The sequence below is a fragment of the Agelaius phoeniceus genome, chromosome 2 (genome assembly GCF_051311805.1).
Source record: "Agelaius phoeniceus isolate bAgePho1 chromosome 2, bAgePho1.hap1, whole genome shotgun sequence".
Classification (NCBI taxonomy): domain Eukaryota; kingdom Metazoa; phylum Chordata; class Aves; order Passeriformes; family Icteridae; genus Agelaius; species Agelaius phoeniceus.
Window position 1 is genome coordinate 54,738,309 of NC_135266.1, and position 25,813 is coordinate 54,764,121.

The window sequence follows — 25,813 nt, forward strand, 5'->3', positions numbered from 1 at the left end:
CACAGCTCATAACTCACCTGCCACAGGACATTTCAAACATTTGATATCACATGGCATGATTTTTCCTGTACTTCAGGCTTTTATCACTCAGGTCAACAAAATACCTTACATTATTTGCAGCCCACTTTCTACCCATGTATGAGTGTGTCTGGGAAAACAGGGCAGCAGTGAAAAAGCTTGGTCTCATGAGTAATGCCTTAAACTCACTAGTATTGGAGTATCTTTTCTAGAAATCTATGCTGAGGCACAATTTCTACCAATTCTTTTGGTTGTGTAAGAACTTCAATATTGCAAATATAATGCTCTATGCAACTTTTCCAAAGCCATAGATTTGTAATGGATGAAATTGGAAATTGTAGTATGGGAATACATTTTATACAGCTAAGATTGTAGAAAATAAAGTACTTCAGTACAAAATTATGTTTTCAGCTCTGGGAAAATATGAAATTGCATCAAATAATTCTATATTGTCTTTTATTTTCAGTTAGAGTTGACAGAATTCCAGAATGGCTGAGGTTGGACAGGCCTCTGGAGGGTGTCTAGTCAACCCCCTGATCTAACAGGGATAATTATAGCTGCTTGTCCAGAGCTGTGTCCAGATGGCTTTTGAATATCCCCAAGGAGGGAGACCACACAGTGTATCTGCTCCACTTGTGCCCGTGCTCAGTCACCCTCCCAGTAAAAAAAGTTTCTTGATGTTCAGAACCTCCAGTGTTTCAGTTTGTGCCCATGATTACCTGCTCTGTCATTGGGCACCACTGAATTCCTCATATTAGGAAGGACTGAGAAAAATAGAAGGGGAGAGTATGTGGAAAGAAAAATGACAAGCTGCAACACAAATATAATTTTAAGTGTTTTCAGTATCACCAAATAAAGTATAATAACAAAGAAAAATGCATTTTCTATGTCCAACACAAGTTCTAGTTTTTTGTACTTGATCAGTAAGATTAGAATGTCCCCATCCTCTGCCATGCATTCCTCATCTCTACACCACAGAGTATCACAACAGAGTTTGTGTTGCTATTTTTATTGGCATTTTCAAGTACCACAGTTATTACTTACATTCCATAATTTCACAAATTACAGTTCTTAGAACATACTAGGCACCTTGAATTTGTTGCAGCAGGAAAAAAGGTGCTAGACCAGTTTGATGTGTCTTTGATTTGATATAATTTGGTTGTTACTATGTTAAAAAAGTGTTGGCTGGCTGAACACCTGGTCCGAAAACAGGAAAAAAAAAGTGTTGCTACTATGCTTGAACTGTCCTGTTTTCAGCACAGGAGTTTGCTTTCCATTATCACCATCTGAGATGGTGTTTCTCTTGTGGGTATAAAGTCATGCTTCACCTAGAGGAGCTTCATGGAATCTGCTGCAATAGGTGATTAAAGGAGAATGATTCCTAAGATTGTTTTCCTGAATTTTAAACTCAGCCCAGGTTCAAAAACCCCACTGAGTCTAATTGTTCTGAATTATATATTGAAGTTGGTTTGACACGGGTAAAATTATAGTGCTTTGACTGAATTCACATTTCAGCTTTGGGTATCACATAACAATGAGGTGATATTTCCTGATTAAAAATAAGGACTGAATATTTTTCAGGACCTGAAGAAGACCACTGTTCCTCCCAACCAAATGCTTATTCATGATTGAATGTGTCACAGATTTTAGATGTGAATTTTGGCCAAGTGTTGGGACCTGAACCATAACCTTACCTCATGCTTATATAATCCCACGTATGTTGCAGTGTAATTAAACTTGTAATTTCTTGTTATCATTAGTCCCAGTGTTGTAACAACTATAAACCTCATTACTCAAAACAACTTTAATCTGTCTTTAGGTAAAAAGAATTCAAACCTGGATTTTGTTGCCTGAGCAAGTAGATAAACATGAGCTTAGTCTAAGAATATTGGATTTTCTTCTGAAAGAAGAGTTCCTGTCTCTACTGTGGTGGTGACAAGAAATTCAGTGAACAATCAGTGAGGGGCTCAGTGCTGGATCTGGACCATGCATCACATCCTGTGATGTGTTCTGCCTCCAGTGGAGAGTCTGTGTACCTTGCCCAAGCCATCTGTGCATGGTGTGTTGGTGTGGATTCACTGGCAAACTCCAAGCTGGACCAGCCAGGAGTAGGAAGCCCCAGGTCTGGGTGGGGGTATCTGGCAGGCAGTGGGGCAATGCTGATATTTGGGGAGGACCCATGAGTGTGGCCTGCCTGTGGGACAAGTGTGTGAGTGCTGCATGTGGGCAGTGAGCCCCTGTGAGACCAGCTGGTGAGCTGGGGACCTGTGGGGTCCGTAAGGGGGACTGGGATCTGGGCAGGGGTTCTGGGCAGGCAGAGGGCCTGTCCTGGTGCTAGGTGCTTGTGAACCTGGGGAGTGAGGGGTGTGTGCTGCACTTGTGCCTTTCTGCCTCTGACAGCCCAAGACAAGGGGAGGATGTGTCCCTGTGTGACTGTGTCTGGTGTGAGTCCTGAATGGGGGGGCTGCTGGGGCCAGAGCCTTATCTGAGGCTGTGTAGCCACAGCTGTGGCCAAATCAGTGTCCATGTGTGTGTCTGTGTTACACACTCAGTCTTGGTACTGCAGCAGCTTTCCTAGCCTAGAAATCCCAGGCTGGGCTCCAACAGCCAGGCAGGAGGGTTCTGGACCAGGCGGTGGGGGCAGTGACCACATATCACATTACTTGACACTTTTAAGCTCTCAGTACATTGAGGACAGGCTTTCTTTTCAATTACTAATATGCCCAAGATTTGAGTCTCTTTTTGCAGGAGGCTTGTTCCCCTCATTGTTTTGATACCACAATTTAATCTAAAATATCTTTGTGGATGGCATGCTGTCCATCCATCATCTCTGGAACTGGGTCACTGTTTACATGACCCTTAGATTTTTTATAACCCTTTGTAGTGATTGGTGGATTCCTTAATGGGTGGCTGTTGTGGGTGAGAATGGAAACTTCAGAGAAAATTTATTAGAGAAGCCCTGCTGTTGAGTCATGGGGTGCAGAAAGGCCCCCCCATGCTTTCTACACTTCTCAGAGAGGAATTTAGTTGTCACTGGATCCAGTCTTAACCCCAGACTTTGTCAATGCTTTAAGTAACTTTGTCCCACAGGATTAATGATGGCAAGTCAGATACATTTCTATAAAGATGAATTAATTTATTATTTAGATGACAAATGATTAGACAAAAGATCTTAATCAGATTTATTTACTACAGAATGTAAAAGCTAAAACTACTAGCAGTGTATAGTATAGATATAGTGGACTATATCAAAGTTATTACATAAGGCTAGCAAAAAGGAAACCATTATTAAGTAAAGCTTGATATGACTCACCACACCAATGCTCATGGGCAGATCTCTTTAACTCAGCCTCAAAGAGTATCCTTGAAGAGGTTTCCCCACTTCAAGGGAGAAAACTTCATACACTTCAAGAAGGAATATGGGAGAGGAACCCAACTGTGTGAAAGTGGACTGGACTTCTACAGTATATAGTGATTGACTGCCAGTCATATGTCTCCAGGTCTCCTTAGCAGCTTATCTGTCAAATCTTTGCCTCACTATCAGGATCTTCCTTTGGAGTTGGTGAGTCAGACTGCTTTTAGCATAATTCAATGGCAAAACCAGCACATGACAGCATCTCTCAGCCCACCAATGATAGATTGCAAAATAGGGCATTATTTGAGTTGACCACATTCCAAAGCAGATCATTCTGCTACAGTGGCTCAGAAAGGCAGGACAATCTACTTTTCTCAAATCATTTAAAGTATGGATTTATAAATTAATAGCAAAGAAGTTGCCAGTGTTAAGTGTTAGGCTTGGGTAATTTTACTGGCTAAATGGTCACTGTCAGTATAGAGTGAGAGTGGATTTTGGCTGTATGAGGAATTTTTGTTACCCAAGATCAGTACTTTTACTATATAACTCATGAAATAGGACATTTTTGTAATTATTTATTTAGGTAGTTAATTAGTTATAGGGGCTTTATTATTTTGCAGATCCTAAAAAATTGTTTGTCATCTCCTTCCCTATTTTGGGGCTTAATTTATCAGTCATTCATGTCTTCTTATAGTGTCTTTTTGGTTTAAAACAAATGAAAGCAATCTCCTTTCCTCAGATCATACCATGACCTGGGGAGAGGGTGGGTGTAGGGAGATGCATCAGAACAGTTTGCCACTTGATGACTTTGATAGTGACATAAATTCTTAGTTTGGAAAAACAGATCTCCAATTTTATCTTTCTGAAAGTAGTTGCAGAAAGAGAAGATTTTAAGTTATGCAGTTAGCTACATTTCTATTGTGCTCATATTGAAGGGGAAGAATGAGATAGCAATTAAAAATTGTTCAGGGTGGTAGTTCCAGAACAAAAAAAGTTGTAAGAGAAAGTAACAAAATGTGAGCTGAAGTTTTTTCTTAGTGACACATGTAGAGTTAGGTTCTCTGTTGATGTAATGAATACATCCAATGACTCAGAGGATCTATTTGGTTTTCTACAGCTGGATTCTATTCCTAAAGCTAGAAAAGGAACTTAAAAGCAAAATACTAATTATAAAATCACAGCCAAGAGCAAATAGTATTACATTTATTTCTATACTGAATAACACAGTAATCTAAAGTTGACTTAATCAACTATATCCACCCAAGGGAGATCAATAAAAAAGAAACCTGGTAGATTTTATTGATCATCATATAAAATGGTAGCAATTACCATTAACAAATAGTCTTTAATAAGCAAACATACAGTTAGTACTATTAACTTGAGGTTTTTCTCATTAAAAGAAAAATGAATAAAGGAGGAGAAAAAAAGGGAAAGCTGGGGCCTGATGATGTTTCAGGATGGATACAGGACACCTGATGTTAACTACTTTAAAAAGTATTAACTACTGGAAGATACCTGTTGTAGTATTTTCCAAATGTTTCCTCTCTTCTGGCTCTGTAGAAATCTTGAATCATTAGCTTAGATATACCCCATAAATTTCAGATGACTAATATTGATGAGAAATAGCCATTAAACTAAACAGTTATTATGATTAAGAAAAACTTTGTGAATCTTTACTTTATCCTAAATTAATCTAGCAAATCAGACCACTGAAGCTGCCAATTTTTTTTTTAATTTTTTTTTTTTTTTTTTTGTGGGAAGATGTGCTTAACTTAATTTAATCACTCTCTTGAGGTACTCTTAAACTAGTTGCTTCCGATCCTTCAAAGATGCAGTATTTTGATCCATGAAGACCTATAATATTCCTTTCATGAATCCAACAGTCATGGTTGCTAAACAATTTGCAGCAGTGCTATCAGCTCTGAAGCTCTTGGGGAATCACTGTATCATTCTGTGGCCACAATTCAAAAGTAAGATTATTTCTCCAGATGAGAGAGGTTCAAAATCAATAACAGTTAACTAATCCAAGTGCACACTGAAGGTTTTGTTTGTTTTTTTTTTTTTCCTTTTGAAATGGCTATAGGTTTGTTTTTTTAAGAAGTTCAGTAAAATGTGTAATTCTGCCTCTTAGTCCCTGTGTTTTTTTGTGCAAACTCTGTGCTGTTTTATTTTTATTTCTCTTACCAAATTGATAATTGTTTATTCTGTCATTGCATTTTGTGAATCTTTGCTGAACACTGTGAATTCACACATACATTATCAATCTTAATTATCCATTTTACGTACATGACTGCTATCAGTTAAATATAGACAGCTGTTTATTCATGCTACTATTCCCAAAAGATGACAACCATTTTTATGGGTTTGTTTAGTTTGGTGGATGTCTTTTTTTTCCAGTTTGAGTAATGATAATACAGTTTTTAAACTCAGAAATATATACTTATTAAATTTTTGGATGTCATTTGCTTTTCATAACATAGTTTCTAATGGTTTTTGCTTCTCAGAGAGAGGTTTTTAAATAGATTATGTTTTGAAAATTGTGAAAAATATACCTAATTTTCCACTGATCAATTTCTTAGAAGAAGTTTACTTCATGCATGAGGGCATATAGACCTTTGATAGACCTTTGAAAATTGTCTCTCCCATCGGCCAATTTCCCAACTAAAAGCAAGCCAGAAAAAAAAAAATTAAAAAAAAGAAAGACAAACCAAACCACAAACAAGCAAACATGTTAATAGCAATTGCTTCATAAGCATTGCCAGGGATCTATTTTTATGTCAAAAGTTAAAAAAAAAAAAAATCAAGAGAACCGAAAAGAAGAGCACTAATCAGTGTGTCCTGTGCTCTTCTTTGTAGTCCCAGCGCCGTGTTACATTTCACCTCCCCGATGGCTCCCAGGAAAGCTGCAGTGACAGTGGTCTGGGAGACCACGAGCCAGTGGGTGGTGGAACCCTGATCTCACACCCTCTCCCTCTGGTTCAGCCGCAGGACGAATTCTACGACCAGGCTTCACCGGACAAGAGGACTGAAGCTGATGGCAATTCTGACCCCAACTCGGGTGAGTCACCACCTTATCTCTGCTTATCTGAGTTGCTTTGCTAACTTGGTACTTTCTTTTTCATCCCTTTGAGCTTTGCAATGGTAGAGATGTTTTTAAGCACGTGCATGAATGTTTGTTCATATTAGCTCATAAGGATTGTTTGAAAATAATGTAGTTTGCCTGAAGTGCCTCATGTTGTAATTTGACTGTGGAAAGAAAAGTATATCCAGTAGAATAAATGGCTTCATACTAATTGCACAGTAAGTAATACCAGCAGGGGAGAAGGATGTCCTACAAGGTAACAAGTTTTTCCTGATGTTTGCAGTGCTGTAGCTATTTAGCTTTAGACTTTGTTTTAGTAAAGTCATTCTAAATATCAATTTAAGTTCAAGGGCATGGAGGTTGCACAGTCTTTTAGACTAACAAAGAAGTCAGTAAATCAGTGAAGCACTGAAAAATTGAAAGAACCCAAATTTCTTAACAGCCTTAAAATTCCCTGTTCTAACATTAAGAATCACAGGGTTTCTTTGTTAACTTGGAGTGGCATGATGTATTTGAACTCTCAGATACAGGTTTTCATACAAATATTAAGGATGAACTATTTGATTTGGGAACTTCTGCCTTTCTCTTCCATCCTCCTCTATAATATATTTACATTATTGCTGTGTTTTTGTGAGAGCACTAAAAACTGAAGCAAGATCTTAGCCAATAGGGTGATTAGTATTTTGACATTGCAATGTGGAATGTGGAGACTCAGACATACTGAAAACAGAGAGAGGGAAGTAGCACTGCTCTTAAGTTTCTTGGTTTTTGTCTAGAATGTGAGACAAAGGTTAAAAATCTATCTGTGCTCTTGGAAGGTAATTGAACCTGAGTCCTCTTGCATCCCAGGAGTATAGAAATAAGAAATAGTTTCTGTCTTTGGCATTTCTCCCTTTTGTATAGATGATTAAGTTGTCACTGGGCCTGTACAAACCAGGAGAGAAGGTGGCCTTGGGATCTGATGAACAATATTAAGGTCCATCTCCTCATTTGGGCAGAGCTGGATCTGAATGATGACATTTACATCATGGCAGATGACAACATGAACTTTGGAATATTGACTTTGGAAATATTTTTCTCATATGTGTATAGGAAGACCAAGAGGTTGTGTTGGATGACACTCTACAAAGAAACAATTTGAAATGTTTTACTGAGAATTGCATTCTGGTTTCTTTTCCTCTATTTTCCTTCTACTTTTTTTTTTTTTTTTTCTCCTCCCCTGGATATGATACCTGCATTTTCTTCTCCTTATCAAAACAGAAATGTTTTTGGAGCTATGATGTTAAACCCTTAATCTGTACAAATACAAAGAATGATAAAAGAATAGCAACTATGAGTGGATTGACTCTGGAGCAAGAATGTATGTCTGCTTAAGCAAGCGAGGAGCTTAAGTGGAATTATCTGGTTAATTCTCTGACCACATATGAGACTTGTGAAAGATTTAACAGCATCAGAGAGGAGTTTTTAAGGCAGCATTGCATGTTGGCACTGTCTCATTGGCTTCACAGACTCTGAATTGTACATCCCTTCAAAAGGCAGCATAAAAGTCCTCCAGGAGAGTTAGGAAAAAAATGACTTAGTAAACTTTATAGAAAGTTATTAAAAGTGCAGTTTTGGAAATTTTGTGTTAAACACATTGTGCAAACACAGTATATTAATCATGATCATCTATTCATGCCTAATATAGACACTAATAGAAGATTAGTCAGAATGAGTAAGTGTTCTTAAAAGCTATATGAAAAGTTTTAATATGTTTGTGGTTACACCTAATTTAGCCTTAGGGATGCTAAATTTGTGTCAAATTTATGAAAATCTAACCATCAAGCTATACTATTAGTGAAGTATTGAAGTATAGTTTTTTTTTTTTGTTTTTACCAGATATTGAAACAGTACACTCTGTATCTCATCAAATTTCACAAACTAAGAAAGGAATTATATGTTCAGTACTGTGACAGAAATTTTTCTAGAAAAATCCAGGCCAGGATGGGAGTCATGTTGTTCATTAGATGGCTTTAACTTGTATATTGTATTCAGTATCAAGGTACTGCCTAAGCACTGTATTAAAAGTTATTTTGCTACTGTAGGCACAAGTTTTAATGGGATGTGAAATAAGATTTAAAGCAGTATATGGTTACTGAAGATGCTGTGAAAATTTTCAGAAGAGAAAAATGCTGTCTGGTATTGGCCAAAGTTACTTTGTGGGTATTTACATGTGTTCATGGTTAAAATATGTAGTATCATTTGAACATTGTATTCCTTGACATTCCTAAGCTGAATTTCTAGTTCTATTGCAGTGAAATGTTCCCTAGTTGTATTTAACTGTAGAGGTAGTCTTGTTTCAGTGGCTGTTTAAGGGATTGCTGGTTATGAAATACCTGGGACATGCTAAGGTGAGCTACAACTATAAAGTAAGGAATAAAGCCCTAGTGGAGAGTTGTAGTATTATCATGTACATGTACTGCTAGCAGTTTTGGATTATAACTGTTGCATAGCAATATTTTTATTCTAAATGCTTCAACTGAAGAGAAAGAACAGTGTTTTTGGGAATGTTTGCAAATGACCTCTACATCAAAAACACAGATTTGTTTGACTGTATTGTTATGAAAGTTCATTCAAAGTAAAACTTTTCTTCAGCTCATGAGAATGTGATGTTAATCTTGGTAGTAAAGTCCTTGCCTCATGCTGAGAGCAATTTTGGTTAATGACTTTAATGCTCAGTGAATTGTGTGGGTTATTACTGTACACTGTGAAGTTACGTGAATAAAAATACAGCCATTGTTTCTGAAAATAATGTCCTATTTTAATTATATTTGAAGAGTGACCAAGGCTCAGGTCTTCAAAACCTGAAATAGGGGGGAGAAATGTGGCAAAAGTCTTGCTAACTTTTTACACAAGAGTATGAGAAACCTTAATGCCATATTTACTTGCAGTCATTACCTTCTACAGAGACACAAGAATTACAATTACATGATTTAATGAAATAAACACACACAGTGAGAGTACATTCATCCCGCTAATCTGAAAACAGAAATCTCTCACACCGGGTGAAACTGAAATGAAGAGAGAAGCCAAATATTAGCATTGTCAGCCACACACTGTCACTGTAGCTATGAGAGAAAGGCAACAAGATAGAAATATGAAGTCTTTCATAATGAGATGTAAGTCCAAGTTTGGTTTGCATCGTAAGTCCAAGTTTGGTTTGCATCACTGAAAACTTTATTTAACCTCTTCTTTATTTAGGTCTTTTATTTTGAGGGTTGTATTCATTTTTCCAATAAATATTTTGCATTTCTCTATTGTTAATTAATCAGTATTATTGATGGTCAGATGAGTTTGATGCTAACCTGTCAATTACAACTCCTTATAGTTCACCTTTGTCTCATTTGAAGCTTGATACACTTGATTCCTTTTAAAAGGAATATATTCCAAAGATCTATCATCTGATACAAGTTCTTTACCTTTTAGCATATCAGATAAGAATTTAGAAAACATTCCAGTTTCTTTAGGATGTAAAAAAAAAAAAAGGCCAATGTAAAATTGAATTCACTTATACTATTTTAAAACATCTTTCATTACCAAAAATCCTGCTTTCTAATGGTTTTAAATGTGCATATCAGGAAGTGTACTTTTAACACAAACATCTTTATCATCAGTTGCAATAAAACTGTACAGCTCTCTGATGTATTTTGATGTGAATTATTTTTTCAGGTATTGCTAAAAAATCTCCTGTGCTTTTGTTGTCCAGCAGTTGGGTGCAGACTGTTACTTCTCATTACTATAAGTGTGGTTTTCATCAGCGTGAAGAAACAATCCACTTGATTAGTGAAGAATTCTTCTTTCACTGTGGTTTAGTAAAAGTTGTCAGGAACTTAAATTTGGCCTGGAATTGGTAACGTGTCTAAGAGTTGTATGCAGCAGAGCTGTGCAATAGAACTGTATGAAGTAAAAATGTGCCTCCTAGTGTAAGGAAGGGGAAAAATGCATTTTCATGAAAATGCTTGATAAATCACATTTTGATAGCTGCAAGCTGTGGATGTGATTCATTTTTCTTCAAAGAGATAAAGAGGAATAGCATATATTTAGTGGAGTGTTAGAACTGCTCTAGGGAGAAAGCCTACTGCACACTGTGGATGAATCTATGCAATAATTCCAACAGTTTAAAACCAGACAGAAATATAATATTTATGTCTTCTGATACATGTTTACGAAGCTAAGTAAATGTTTGCCTAATTTCTACGCCTCATTAATAAGTAGTATCAATATATATCAACAAAGTAATAGCTTCATAAAAAACATGGAGCTGTAGCAAAAATTGTAACACACCCACCAGTTTCAAGATCATGTTTTTATTTAGCAAAATTAAATGGAACATTCTATTTTGTCCTATGTTACTTCCAAAGCAATTCCATATTCTTGGAAGTAATGTTATAATGCTGTCCTTCAGTAATAATGTTTGTGGATGGCTTTTTTGTTTCCAGTGCAATAAAAACTGTGTGGTTAAATTTGGCTGATAAATACCTGAGTTCACACTTTTTAATAAACCTATTACTATGGCAGTTTAGTCAAGTAATGTCAGGGGTGTTAAATGGTACTCTAATTCCAGTAATAAGTAGGAATATCTCTGCGGCAGTGGCTTAATTATGATTAAAGTTCAGAGTAATGGCAAGACTGCCTTGTATTACACTTGGTCATATGATAGTGTCCCATGTGGAGAAGCTAAGCCTCTGCTGCAAAGAGCTTTGGTTTTACAGTGTCACTATCATTACACCCAGTGGGTGATGATGGTTTAACCTTGAGGGCATACCCTCTGCTTAATCCTGTCTTTCATTTTTCTGCCTCCAAAGTTTCTTCTTTGGCAATACTGGAGTGGTCCATAGCTAAACAGCCTAAGGCGTAGAAAGAAATGCTACTGTATTAATGCCTAGATCTAGATAATTTGCCGTCCATAGTTATTCTTGTGTTTTCATAATAGGAGACTATGAGAACTAAAATAGGAACATTTGCCTTTGAGTCACATCCTCCATTTCATTAAACACGAGTTCATACCTCACACAGCACACAGAATCTAACACTGTCACATTTAGCTACAGGCAAGCAGGAGTAAGAAAAACTGGAGTCAGGTTGGTGAATTAGCCTAGAGAAGAGCTATAAAATAGTCTGAAGTCTGAATTCAATCTTAGCCCATGCACTTATGACTTTAAAAAGATAAATAAAATCTGAGAGGCATAAGAAGATTGCTATCTCTTTACATCTCTTTGATGCCTCATTGCAGGGAGGATTTAAAAATTGTCTTGGTTCAGAAAAGCCACTGTGCTACCTCTGTTCCTATTCTACTCTCTTTTCCTCCGCACACCAAAGCTAATTGGAGTGTAAATCAGGAGGCCATAACCATTGAATGAGCTGTAGGAGGGGAACTTGTCTCATTGCTTCTCCAAGAGGAACAGGTAACTTTCCAAAACTTCATAGCTGCTGCTGCCTGAGAAGAGCACTTGCAGGTCCTCAGCAGTCAGATGAAAAGGCCACATGGGGCAGGGGGACTGTGACAAAGGTTGGAGGATTAAAGGGAGAGGAAGCTTCCACATGAGATGAAAACTGGTGCCTTTCTCTGCCGTCACTGATGATACCAAGGACAGTTTAAAACCTCAGATGCTTTTGCCAGGTTAAAACAAGGGACTTAAGGAATTAAGAGTAATTTTTCTCCTGTGAGTATTTTCTGCTCACAAGGCTTTTCTTCATATCACAGCAAGCCCAGATCTACTGCAGACATTCACAGACTTTTTTACGTTTCAAAGTGATACCATTATCCAGTCAAACCTCTACTATAGCAAAATGCTTAGTGTTTCACACAACTTTCCTTAAATCAAAAACTGAGGTTTTAAAATATTCCAGTAATAAAATAGTCCAGTGATTTATTTCCACTGGTGTTTGATTACATGTTTCATATGGATTGACATGGCAAGGTTGTGGATAGGGGGGCTTCAGAGGGTGCCTCTTTGATAAGACACCAGAGGGGGGGTGCCCCCTATGTTTGACAGAGCCAATTCTCAGTGGCTCTAAAACAGATTCATTGCTGCCCAAAGCTGCACAGCAGCTGGGGGGAAGGAATAAGAAAAATGTGAGGGAAACAAACCTGCAGACACTAAGGTCCATGACGAAGGAGGTAGAGAGCATGCTCCGACACCAAATAGCTTCCCTCAGCTTGTGGGGAAGGTGGTGCTCCCAGCAGCCCGTGGAGGAGCCCACCCTGAAACAGGGAGGTATGCTCTCCCTGAAGGCAGTTGCAGTCTGCAAAGGGCACATGCAGGAGCTGTGGCCCCTGGGGAGCTCCCTCTGGAGCAGTCTTGTCTTGGAGGCTCACATACTGTGGGAGGGACCCATGTGTTGCTGGGAAAGGACCCCATGTTGGCCAGAGGAAGAGTATGATGAGGAAGGGGCAGCAGATACAAAGATTTACTTGCCGACTGCAACTCCTTTTCATATCCCTTAACACCACTTAGTGGCATCTAATGAATTTGATCCTGGGAAGAAGGAAGGGTTGGGTAATGGGAAAGGTATATTTAGTTTTGTTTTTCTTGTTTCTCACAATCCTACTCCAGTTTTTATTGATGATAAATTAAATTTCTCTTCCCCAGGCTGAGTCCGTTCTGCCAGTGATGGTAACTAGTGAGTGATCTCCCTGTCCTTATCTCAACCCATGAGCTTTTTCATCTCATTTTCTTCCCCTCTTGCTGAGAAGGGGGAGTGATAGAGCAGCTTGGTGAGCACCTGGCAGCAGCTAAGGTTAACCCACCAGAATATTAAAGCTGGTGTTGTATTCTCAGTATGAAAGCATTTCTTTTCAGTTTCTACCTCTTGTCTGTGTGACTGTACCACCCTTTGTCAATGTGAAGTCTGACTTCCAGAAGTGCAAGTATATTTTGAGGCCCAAGGGACTTTTTTGACTAGTACAGCATCCTGCACAATACAAATCAGAAACTCTAGCCAATAACCTAAAAAAAGCATGTGTCTTCTGCTGGTATCTACAGCATATGTTACAGAATGATTTCTTCATTTAATGATCTTCAGTGACAGAGGAAATAGTACTTACAGTGCTTACTGACTTCAACTGAATCAGGCTTTTATTTGATAAAAGAGGTTTTTGGTGTCCATAGTTCAAATGGAGTGCTCAAGTCTTCTTGAATCTATAATACACAGGTTAATTAGTAGTAGTATTTTGAATGTTGCAACATTTTGTTCTTAAGCACTTTTTTCCTCTCTGTATGTTAGTACTGGTCCAGTGTATGTCCAGTAATATATATATATATATTTTCAGAATAAGAAAAATAAAACATAAGTCTTCTAAATTTTAGCGTTTTAAAATATTGTTTTTTTCTTTATCAGTCATTGTTTTGATCTGAGTGGGATTTTTTTTCTGCCTTATGAACATGATGTTTAGCAATAATTTTTAGCAATAGAACAGCAACAGATTTTTCTACTGTTTAAAGACCTTCCATGGGAAATTAAAGTCAAAAGCATGACTGAACACATATATCTTTAATCATCATGAAATATATTTGAAAGATTTTTTTTAGCATTCTAGGTGCTCTATAACCTAACTGTGTTTGACACAATTCACCTTTTAAAAGTGTGATAGTGTGATTATGGTAGAAATATTTGCTTGATTTTTTTGAGGTTGCTGTTTCTGTTAGTGTTGTAACTTCAGTCACAACAATAGGAAGTTACTGTTGTGACAGCTGTGACTCCTTGTTACCTTGAAATTACAATTAATTTACCAATGTTACATGTTCTTTTACTAATAGAGTCTTAGTAGTGCAACTCCAATTCCCAAAAGCAAGTTGACAAAAAAGAAAGATTATATTTGTGAGAATAAAGTGTTGAATTTAGCATGGCATTGTTAATTTCAGACTTTAAATGGTTACAAATTTTAAGTAGAATTAGAATTGTTGATGGCTGCAATGAGAGGAATAACTTATATAACAATGAGGAAGAATAAGCTCATTGCACCCACACAGACTTGGGCCTGACAACTAGAAAACAGCTTTGCAGTGAGAGAACTGGGAGTCCTGGTGGACAGAAAATTAGCCATGAGCCAGAAAGACACCCTTGAAGAAAAGAAATCAGTCTCCTGAACTGCAATAGAAAAAGTGCTGCCAGCAAGCTGATGGGAAAGTTCCTTTCTCTCTACTCCTCACTGGTGAGACACAGTTGAAGTGCCAAGTCTGGTGCTGGTTTTTCCAGTATGGAAGGGAAATGGAAATTTGGACTGAGTCCAGAAAAAGGCCACAAAGATTATTAAGGTATTAGAGCATCTGTCACATGGGGAGGTGCTGTGAGAACTGTGACTGTTCATCCTGGAGAGGGGAAAGGCTTAGCAAGGATCTAATTAATGTGTGCAAATACCTGATGTGGTGCAGGAAGGAGAGTAGGGAGAGAGACAGACTTTTCTCAGTAGTGTACCAAATCAAAGAATGGGACAACTGGGCACAAATTGAAATGGAGAGACATTTTCTTTAAACATAAGGAAAAAAAGAACTACCACATTTTCTTGTTATTGGAACAATGGAACTCTGCATCAAGTTTCCCAGAGAGATTGTGGAATCTTCATGGACATTTTGGAAATCAAAAAAGACATTTCTCCAACTGAGTCGTGGTAACTCCCTGAGCTGGGCAGGAAGGTGTGACTAAACCCTCACCGGACTTCCCTTCCAAGTTAATGGTTCTGAAATCCTATAAATTATTAAGTTTTTCTTGCATAGATTGTGCAATACAGATGTGAACTAAAAAAAGGAAAGAAAAATCTGTATTCTCTAAGGTAAATCAAGTATCAACTTGTAAATTTATGGTAAGATTTCTGTACTATACACAGTACAGAAATCACACAAATAGTTACTATCCAGGTTACTCGTTGCTTCTCTGGTGTAGCTCCTGAGGTAGAATCTGAAATGGGTCAAGTAAATATTGTAAAATAATGCCTTTACCACACCATAGGTTATGAATGAAGGCTGTAGAAAATAATCAAGTAATACCCCTGTTAGTTGTAGAAATTAATGATGAACTCAGCTTCATATTAGATACCCTGAATTTGGATGCTTACATGCAGAAATCTAAATATTTATCCTAAGTGTCTAAGCTCCCTTTTTGATTTACTGAGCACAGTAACTTTCATTTAAACTAGGAACTTACACAAAGTTTGTTAAATTTCACTCTATAGTCCATTCACCATATTTTTGTTGAGTGTAATAGGAGCTCAAACACAAAATTCACACAAAGATCCTTTGGATTAGATTTAGCTCTGCAATTTATATGCATAGGACTCAAAAATTTGTTATACATTGGCATTTGGTTGAATACCTACTTCTTGTTAATTGCACTCCCTTCTTTCCTGTTTGACATCCACGTCTGAACAGCTTGGGTCCCCAGGATATTTCTTACCTGGCATTGCTGATGGTTAGACAGCAGAAGTTAGCTTTAGGTTGAGATTTATTCAAAAAGCTGTGAGTGCAGGTGCCATGTGTGTAACCTTGTGATGTATCTGTGACGCATTCAGATGTGAGTTGGAGATAGATGTGATTCTGAGAGTCTGAGATCCAGGTGTTGTCAGTGGAGACCTTAATTATCATAATTGAGACTAGACACCCAGACAGTTGTGTTTGATGAATGTGTAGTAAGTGCATCTAATGTGAGAGGCATAGTTTTCCAAACTACAGTGACGGGATTGACATTGTGTATAGAGGAAGCTCAGACACCTAAATTTAGTTGATTCCCACAAATCCAACCTTTTGTGTGAGATAAATCTCAGCTGTTCTTGTTGAGAAGGGAATACTCATATGTTTTGGGAGATTTATCAGTTTTTCTTATCTATCTACACATTACATTTTTCAAAGGAAAAGGGCATTGTTAATTTTTATGCCTCATTTTTACAGTACTAATTAAATAAAAATACCAGTTCCATACCTTCCTTTTCTTCTTTTTTCCTTTTTTTTTTTTTTTTTTGGTATAACTGAAATGAAAACATCATACCTTTTAAAAGCACAATTCTAAGGAAGGATTTCTAAAAGTAAAATAATTTCTGTTCTCTAATCAGTTTTCCTTCCTCCAAACAATCACCAAATATTGACAGGGATGTATGATAAGTCTCATGCCATTTTGAAAATTAGCATGTCTTGAAGTGCAGACGATGCATTTTGACTGTCTCTTTAAGAATATATGTATGATACATTAATCGAATCCAGGAGTTCCTTCCTTAAAGCAAATATCTTAGTAAGCTTCACTTTCTGGGAAGGAAATCTAATCTTTTGGAAGAAAAAGTGTGCTATCTTAAGAAATAACATTATGCAAAAGTGTCTTCAGGTTTGACCTAGACTTGTCCAGAAAGTAGGTGTTCATTTTTTTATGTTTATCTTATGAATTTATCTTTTCCTTTTTGTCAGATTTTATGTTTGGTTGTTTTTTTTTTGTTGTTGTTTTGTTTTGTTTTGTTTTTTCCTAAGGAGAAATCCATGCATAAGAAGGGAGGTTCTCTGAATAAAATTTGAAAACTATACTATGTAGATAATGAATATTCTGTTTTCTTTCAAATAATTGCCTTTGCAAGGAATGTTTTATTGTTTTGTACATACATTTGCTCTGTTTGTCTTTAACAGGAGGAGAAGGACAAGGAAAGATGAATTAAGTAGATGAGGAAAAAAATAAGGAATTATATTTGCAATCTAAAACCCATAAAAGTAAACCTTCTAGAAATAGGAAGAAGAGTTGAATAATTTCTTAATGTAATGCTTTATCCCCTTTCATACTAATCCAGGTAAATGCATGTTAAGATAAGTAGGGAGAAGGAAAATAAGAGTAGAATACTTACCTTTTTTTCACTGTGCATTGCATGTTAAATATCTTTATTCTGTGGTTGCAAGGTGAAGGCCTGTGTGCTACAGAGACTCCATCTAGACATGGTAGCAAAATAAGCAACTAAACTTAGGACATATTTACCTGTGGCAAGGAAAGGAAAATATATAAAAAGCTTTTTCCAAAACATTTAAAAACTTTGGAGTTTGTTCCCATCTTGAAATAAAATATAGATAAAGACATAAATAAATATTTAACTGTTCAGGACAGTTTGAAAATTTTGCAGCTTTGGCAAAAAGCTTTTCAATAGAAACCCTGTGCTACATCAGCACAAAACCCACCACCAAAAAACAAACAAGCAAAAACCACCAACAAACAAACAAAAAAAATCAACCAAAAAACCCACAAAAAATGTTTAGTAACATCTAGACACCTTTGTGAGAAGGTAGGAAAACATTTTCTTGTGTATACCTATATATATTTCTTTTGTACCTTTATCTGTGTTTGTAGCTCCACAATGGAGTATTACACAGCGCAGTAGGAACAGATCTGGATGTGAAGATCCAGAACTGCTGCTGAGAACACAGAGGTCACTGTGCATACTTCCATGGCAGCATAGACTTTTGTGGTCCATGAATGCCCATTCATTACTGAATTTGTTTCATTCCATTCCAAGGGAATTCCATCCTTGTACTCCAAGAGGTCTTCACAAGTATGTCAAGTAGAGGTGATTAGGAGATTAATGTCAAACGTACACTCCTGCAAGTTAATGTGGTCTTACTATTTAGTAAGATATATTTCTATCTACATGAAACAACTCACCTATTATTTTAAACAAATCTGCATTATTGAACTGTCATCTAAGTACTTCATGGTCAAATATTCCCAGCATATGTATGGCCATTTTTAAGTTCTTCACTCTGAAAACCACACAAAAATGTCATTTTCAATACAAAACTTGAAATGAAATTCTATGTGTCTACCATGTAGGGGAAGGATTCTCGTTGCTCACGTGGTGATATGCTCCACTACTCTTTTAGATAAGATCTGTGTTGTCTTCAAGATCTAAAAAATGTGTTTAAGTTCATTGAGAAAGATTGAATAACTTAATTATTTTACTTTATCTTTACTGTACTGAACTATTCTATTCCATATCTGCATTTGTTAAATAGTGTCATGGAGGTAACTATTGAAGACGTACTCATATCAAGCAAAAACATCAGTTATAAATGATTCATTCATCTAAAATAACTGGGAAAAAGCAAAAACCTTCTCAACTTTATAATAATTGCATATTTTATAATCCAAGAGCCAAATGGTGTGATGTTTATCACTTTACACATCCTTCATTTTTTCTTATGTAAAATATATATATGACTGACAAGCGAATGTGATGGAGTAATTGACCAGTTTTGATGCTTAACTTTTACTGAATATTAAAAAATATTTTTTTGTTAAAGAGCAGTAGCCAATTACCGAATTTAAGGGAAATAAATTTATTAGTAAAAGCACGTTAAGTCATTGCTATCTAAAATGTACTTGAAATATACAAGAACATATTTCAATATTTCCAAAGACTTACACTGTAACATAGCAAAGGCATACAAAATTGATTTCATTTTCAGTAGAGAAGCCAATACAATTTTAGTGTTTTGGGGTTTTCTTCTTTTTATAAATGTTTTGGTTTTTCAAAAATTTAACAAAAGAGGCTGGTTTTAATTGGTGGTGTTATTCCAAGGCCCTTGAAACCCTGGCACTTACAGTTGCTAGGAGTGTGAATGTGATCTGGCAAGCTCAGCATAGTCATTAACTAATGGATTGTAGCTACACTCTTTCAATAAAAACGTGTAGGTGGTTAGTAATACAGTAGTGTTACCAGCAATTTTAAAGTCATTTGTAGGTTAGTTTGTGAAATTAAAAGTGTAATCAAAAATTTCCTTGCCCTGCTGCCTTTTTCAGCTGATTTAAGTGCAGATTCCGTGGATCATTCAGAAGAGAAACTAAATGATTTAAAAATAATCGTCCACACCACAATGGATTAGTTGTTTGAATTATAGTTTCACAGTTCATATATTTCTTTTCATAAGAAATGAAAGGAATTGTATAAGATAGTTTCTTTGTGCCATTACTCCAGGTCTTAATATTTATTAATTTTTCATATACTACACATACTATCCTTCATTATTACTTCATTATGAATGGAAACCATATATTTCCAGATGTAAATAGGCAATTAGTAATATGAATCCCTCTTGCATGAGCAGCTACACTGTTTGGAGACATATTAATTATACATTTTGCAGAATACTGAGAATATGTAACATATGTTATAGATGAATATAGGTCACTGTGACAGCTGTAATAGATAAATATATGCATATCTATGCATACAGACATGCATAGATATAACACTTTCCACTAGGGTACAGAGATATTCAGACAATCTAGATGTTAATGATACTGACCTTTGTCTACCCAACTTCCCTTCAGCATTTAAAGAGACAGCATGACTGATTTTAAACATAAACATCATTAAAAATAAGCTGAAGCATCAGTAGTTATATTCTGTTAATACTCTCTGTGGTCTTACCAGACTCTCAGGGCCACATTTTCAAGAAATTCTGGCTATGCTCACATGTTCTATTTCTGCATATCTGGACTGCTGTGTTAGGCATAGGATGACCGCCAGTCCATATTTGAGAAATCTAACTAAAATAGTCTCTTTAGGGACATGAAGATGGAGAAGTGTCTACAGGGAAATTCCTCATTTGAGAAGTGGCTGAGGTCACTTGGTCTGTTCAGCCTGCAGGAGACTGAGGGGAGACCTCATTGCAGTTACAACTTCATGAGCAGAAGCGGAGGGGCAGGTACCAATCTTGTCACTCTTTTGACCAGTAACAGGACTCAAACAAATGGCATAAAGCTAGGACAGAGACCTCAGGGAAGTGGTCACAGCATCAAGCCTGTCTGAGTTCAAAAATCATTTGGACAATGCTCTCAGGGACATGGTGTGACTCTTGGAGTTGTCATGTGCAGGGACAGGAGTTGAACTTGAATGATCCTTGTCGGTTCCCTCCAACTCTGAATATTCTATTATATGGTTTTATGATTCTATGATTTTTTTGACCCCAATTAAACACTATTCACACTTCAATACATAGCCTATGAGTTATGCCTTCTAATAAAACAAAGTACACTGTTAAAAAAAAATAAATGTTGCTTTACATGCTTTATTTTCTTTTGGGCTAAAGGGTGATTCACAAGAACATGCATGAATAATTAAAAAAAATCATCATAAGAGCACAATAAAATTTAAAGAACCACTTAAGAATAAGCAGTTTAATGCTTTGGAAGATATTTTAGTACAAAAGAGACTTATGGTCCAGAGTCTTTCATTTTCAGAGGAGCATTTTCTGTGAACTTTTGTGTGTATTTCTCCCTTGCTTGCTTGTTTGACAAAAAGTATATTCTGCTATTCTGTCTAATCTAATTCAATTGTTGTATGCATTTATTTGTTTATTTATTAATTTTGAATGGATAAATCCTGGTAGCACTGTATGATGATATCTCTTCTTATCCAATGTCCTTTGTTTAGAATTCCATATGTTTAGGTTGGTGACAAGATAAAATGCCTTTCCCAGCTGATCATGTCCGGAAGTGACTGCTGATATTGCCTACTCTGTTTCATAAGTATAGGGAGAGAAAAGGAGAGAAATTAGATGAGTGTCATTGGGGCAGCAGAGAAAGGAATGGCTTGGAAGGTGTCAGGTAAACTGCCACTTGGATAGATTATGCATGACAGCATGGGCATTGTGAATGAAAAAGTTGAGTGCTGTGCAACTGAAATTGCTATAGGTAATGATTCCATGTACATTGAAACATGTTAGAACAGCTCTGTGCTGTTAAAAAGTTAGAAAGCTCTTTTATTTATGACTCAAAAATGCCCATGAATCATTCTGTCAACTGAACAAACTTGAACGAAAGAACGCCTGTCCTCAGAAGACTGTGAAGTTCCAGAACAATCTGGAAAACAACCCAAATTGAGAAAGAGAGTGCTTAACCAGGGGAAAAGATGAGTGCCATATTGCTTAATTCAGCCTCCTTCCTTTTTGGTCTTGTCAAATGTTTGCCTATTACAAGATGCCAGCCTACTCAGTGCTGTATTCTGCCACAAGTTATATGGCATCTCACAAATCTGGCTGTACACTGACAGCAGTCTTCTACTTTTTTTATCTGGTTGCCCATCAAAATCTGTATAACTAGGCTGAGGCTATGAAATTGGAGTAGCATGTCTGGACTAGCCAATGATGGTAAACTGCTGTGGTGCCAGATGTAATATTTGAGAGCACTTAAAACTCATCTCTGAAAGGTATTGAGTATTGCTACATTCCTTCTAGCAACAAAGATTTGGTGTTTTTGTTTTCTTTTTTATATCATATGACTGTTTTGTTGTGATTTTTTTTCAAGTAAATTTAGCAAATCTTGCACCTTAGCCAGATTAAATAATTAGATCATTTTAGAGAATCAAAAAATCAATCAGGTTGGAAAAGACAGTTGAGGTTATCGAGTCCAACCTATGACTGAGCACCACCTCATCAACTAAACCATGGCACTGAGTGCCACGTCCAGTCTCTTCTTAAACACCTCCAGGGATGGTGACTCCACCACCTCCCTATACAGACCATTCTGGTGCCCAATCACTCTTCCTGTCAATGACTCTTTTCTTCCTAATGTCCAGCCTAAACCTCCCCTGGTGCAGCTCAAAATGTTGCTGTATTGTTCTGTCACTGGAAGAAGAGATTGACCCCCATCTGGCTACAGCCTCCAGTTGTAGAGAGTAGTAAGGTCTTTCCTGAGCCTCCTCTTCTCCAGGTAAAACAGCTCCAGGTCCCTCAGCCACTCCTCACAGGACTTATTTTCTAGGCCTTTCACCAATAATAGCTTAATTTAATTCTTTAAATTATTTTACTTGATGAAAAAATTCAAATCTATTTTTCACTGGAACACATGAGTGACTTTAAACAGGTGTAGCGCCTACCTCAGTAGCACTAGTTTTGTTTTGATGGAGTGTATTCAACAGTTTTGATCATTTGAATTGGCCTGTCACAGTCAAAAGGGGTCGGTCAGTGTAGCCAAGTGTATTTCTCTGGATGATACTTCAGCAAAGTCTCAGTTCAAAATAGCTGAGAAATGTCCAGTTAAAAAAATATAAAACAAAAAACATATTCAGCAAACTAAGATATAGCCACCCCCTCAATAAATAATTGGAAATAAACTTCTTTCTGTAGTTGAGAATCAGCTTTGCTGGTAATTTGCCTTGTGAAAGGTTTGTTAAACTGGGCCATTCATCTGTGCATCAAAATGCCAAACTGTGAGCAATTTGAAAATAGCAGTTTCTACTGTAACAGTTGGTTGTACCTCATAATAGATACTGGATAATTTTAAAGGAGAAAAAGGCAATGGTTTTTATTGTTAGAGTTTTATTTTTGTTTGTCTGTCTATTTGTTTATCCAAGGTTCTTTTTAGGCAATACATTTGACAAAAAATTGTCCTTATTTATCACTGTAAGCACTTTTGATGATCAGAAAAAAGCCCAAAAAACAACCACATTATTTAGCACAGAGGTCTGAACTTCCAGCCTTTGTGCACAGTTATACTCAGATTTTCCTCCTTAGACAACAAAAGTGGGTTTAGGAAGCACCAGAATGATAGGCTAATTATGAAGCCCATGGTTATTTCTAGATCTGTTTTACAAAATAGGTTCTTTGATAAACTGTACTAATCCAGTAATTTATATTCAGCCATTCAAAGTGTAATACAGAACAAGTACCTTATCTCTTGCTGTCTCTTGTTTGCTCAATCTTTTCATGTGACTCTTACAAAACTTTGCCACTTGATGCCCTTTCAACTTTTCCCAAGTAGCACCTAATTTGTAAGGGTTTAGAAGACCCACCAGTTTTATCTTCATTAACATGTTTTGTGGTAAACAAATTTGGCATGCAATAATTTCTCTGCATGAAGATTAATTCAATCATTAGACTAACATTTGCTGCACTACAAATACCCATTTCGACCTATTGAATTTATTATTTAATATCTGTGGGCACTGATTAGCGGTTTTGCTCATTATCACTCTGAACCTGCTAAATAAATCATGGCCTTAAATTGTTTGTGTGATTGTTCCATGAACTTGTTTTAACCTTTCTGGCTGAAGTGTTTCAACTTGATTTAAAAAAGATAAATATTTCATTTTTCACATTTAATCTTGACAATTGGAACAATATATGAAAAATTCTCTTCAACTATACAGAAAGAGTCTCTGCCCCATTACATGGGCCGGCTCTATGCAGCAAAACAAGAGTGCACTTTTATTTTGCTTAATACTCATACATTTCAACCTTCTTCACCTAATAGTTTTTATTGGTCACCTCCTTTTTTTTCTTCATTACTTATGTATATTGGATGTGGGTTTATATTGATAAGAATTGGATGCAGGTGCCCTAGCACTGGTGGTGGGGGCTGCAGGGTGACCTCTGTGAGGAAAAATAGGAGAAACTTTGCTGCCAACTCCCAGGTCAGTGAAGGAGGGAAACGAGATGTTCCAGGATTCAGAGCAGAGACTGCTCTGCATCTCTGAAGAAGGAGTCACCAGAACAAGTATATTCACAAGTCAGGAATGAGAGACTGAAGTTGAGCCTCAAAAAGGGGTGAGTGAGTACAAAGTGTTGCTTTTGTTTCTTTTTTCTTTGCTTCTCACCACCAAGCTCTAATTTAATTTGCAACAAATTTTATTTTCTCAAAGTATCACCCCTTTTGCCCATGGTGGCAATTGTTAATCAGTCTTCTCATCTCAGTCTCAACCCCAAAGTGTTTTTTTTCTTACTTTCTCTCCTGTCCTGCTGAGGAGAAGCAGTAAGAGAGGGCCTGGTTAGGCATTTAGTATCCAGGCAAGACCAACACACCACAAGTGGTAGTTTAAACCAGTTACCTAGGAAAGTAGCCTCAGGCTTTAGAGAAAAATATTATTCAATATATACTCATCTTTACCAGTTAAAACATTATGGCTAGGTTTTAATCTATCCTATACCTTTTTACTTTCTAGATTTCCAGTGTTTCAGCTTCTGTTTAATCTTCCTGAATCTTCTCTAGTTTTATCTTCTTTAGTTATTTAGGCCATGCTTACCTATAAGAGAAATTTGTCATGTACTGACTCTGTGACATTACCATACACTCATATGTGAGGAATTGTGGCAGAAGTTGTCATAACTCTTCTTGATTGTACCTAATGAAATTTTGAGAAACTAATGATGTTTTGAATGTATATATATTTGCATTTCAGAGGATTCTGTCATGTCACTGAGGCAACTTTCAGAAGTGCAAGATTTCAGAGCAAGACTTATTCTGGAAGAGATACTGTTCTCCCCCTGTTTTGTTCAAGCTTTTGCTTCTGAATAAAATCTTCCTGTGCGGAACAGCAAGCTTTCTCCTAAAATAGCTGTACTGTTCTGTGTTTCCCGCCCAGGAAGGCAAGCTTCCTTAGTGGCAAGAGAATATTATTGTAGTCATAAAGCCAAAGATAATAAGCTGTGTCTCATCTATATTATGGTCAGCGGGGAGAGGTAGCGGCAAGAAACTAGGAACTATTGCACATGGATTATTTTCCTCTTTTCTTCCATGAAAGAGCTGTAGAAAGTCCAAGTTAGTTTGTTATTTCAGCTCCTTACAGGGGTTGCAAACATACCATTCAAATAAAACACTTCCATAATATAAGGTTTTGTTTTCTGTATAAGTAAAAGGGACCCTTGGAAGAAAAAAACACAAAATTTGCCAATCCACTTTGTTCAACAGGAGCTCTTACAGGTGCCAAATAGCCTGTGCTGTGCTATCACTCACCTCATTTACACTGCCGCCCTGAGTTTTTGAAGACTGTTTTACACAGTGATATAGCATAATAAGAATGCTTTGAAATATTAATATTAATTCCTTAAATCATATTTTCCCTTTCGTACAGCAACTATAAATAAAATCCTTCATTATTGTCATAAGCCAGCATTAAGAAGCCAAATGCTGTCTGAAGCAGTACCCCTTTTCAAATTGAATCTAGCTTTGTCTTAAACACAGTACTGTAAGAATTTAATTTCCTTGCTTTATCATAACAAAAAATGTTGGATTTCCATACTTACAGATTTTTTTTCTGAAGTGGATCAGGAGACATTGTAGGCACTTTGTATTATGTTCTATATCCCTCCATTCCTTCTGAAATACAACACATTGCCATTCTGAATGGCTCATCCAGAAACTATGAAAATGAATTCTGAGTATTAAATAATGGATAACTAAACCTGAAAAATGCATTTTAGAAAACTCAGGGGTTAGTCCTTCAATTTGCACTACACAAATCTTTTTTTAACCCAAAAATACCATTATCATTTATTTTCAGGTGAGTGTATTTTTATTGCATGCCCATATCTGGAAAAGCATTCAGATCTCTATTTTTTTCCCTGAAATTACTTCTCTGA

At 36.6% G+C, this 25,813-nt stretch overlaps 1 protein-coding gene across 7 annotated transcripts in view; it reads left to right on the plus strand.

Moving 5' to 3' along the window:
• Positions 1–25,813, plus strand: part of PCDH9 (protocadherin 9) — a 665,543-nt gene that overhangs the window by 424,791 nt on the left and 214,939 nt on the right. For 2 of the 7 annotated variants that reach the window (XM_054654531.2, XM_077173634.1), the window contains one exon: positions 6,230–6,431. In XM_054654531.2, the coding sequence (XP_054510506.1) occupies positions 6,230–6,431 (202 nt within the window). Of the gene's footprint in view, positions 1–6,229; positions 6,432–7,358; positions 9,551–25,813 lie in introns of those variants that run through there. The other 5 variants (XM_077173635.1, XM_077173636.1, XM_077173637.1 and 2 more) reach the window with 4 other exon arrangements.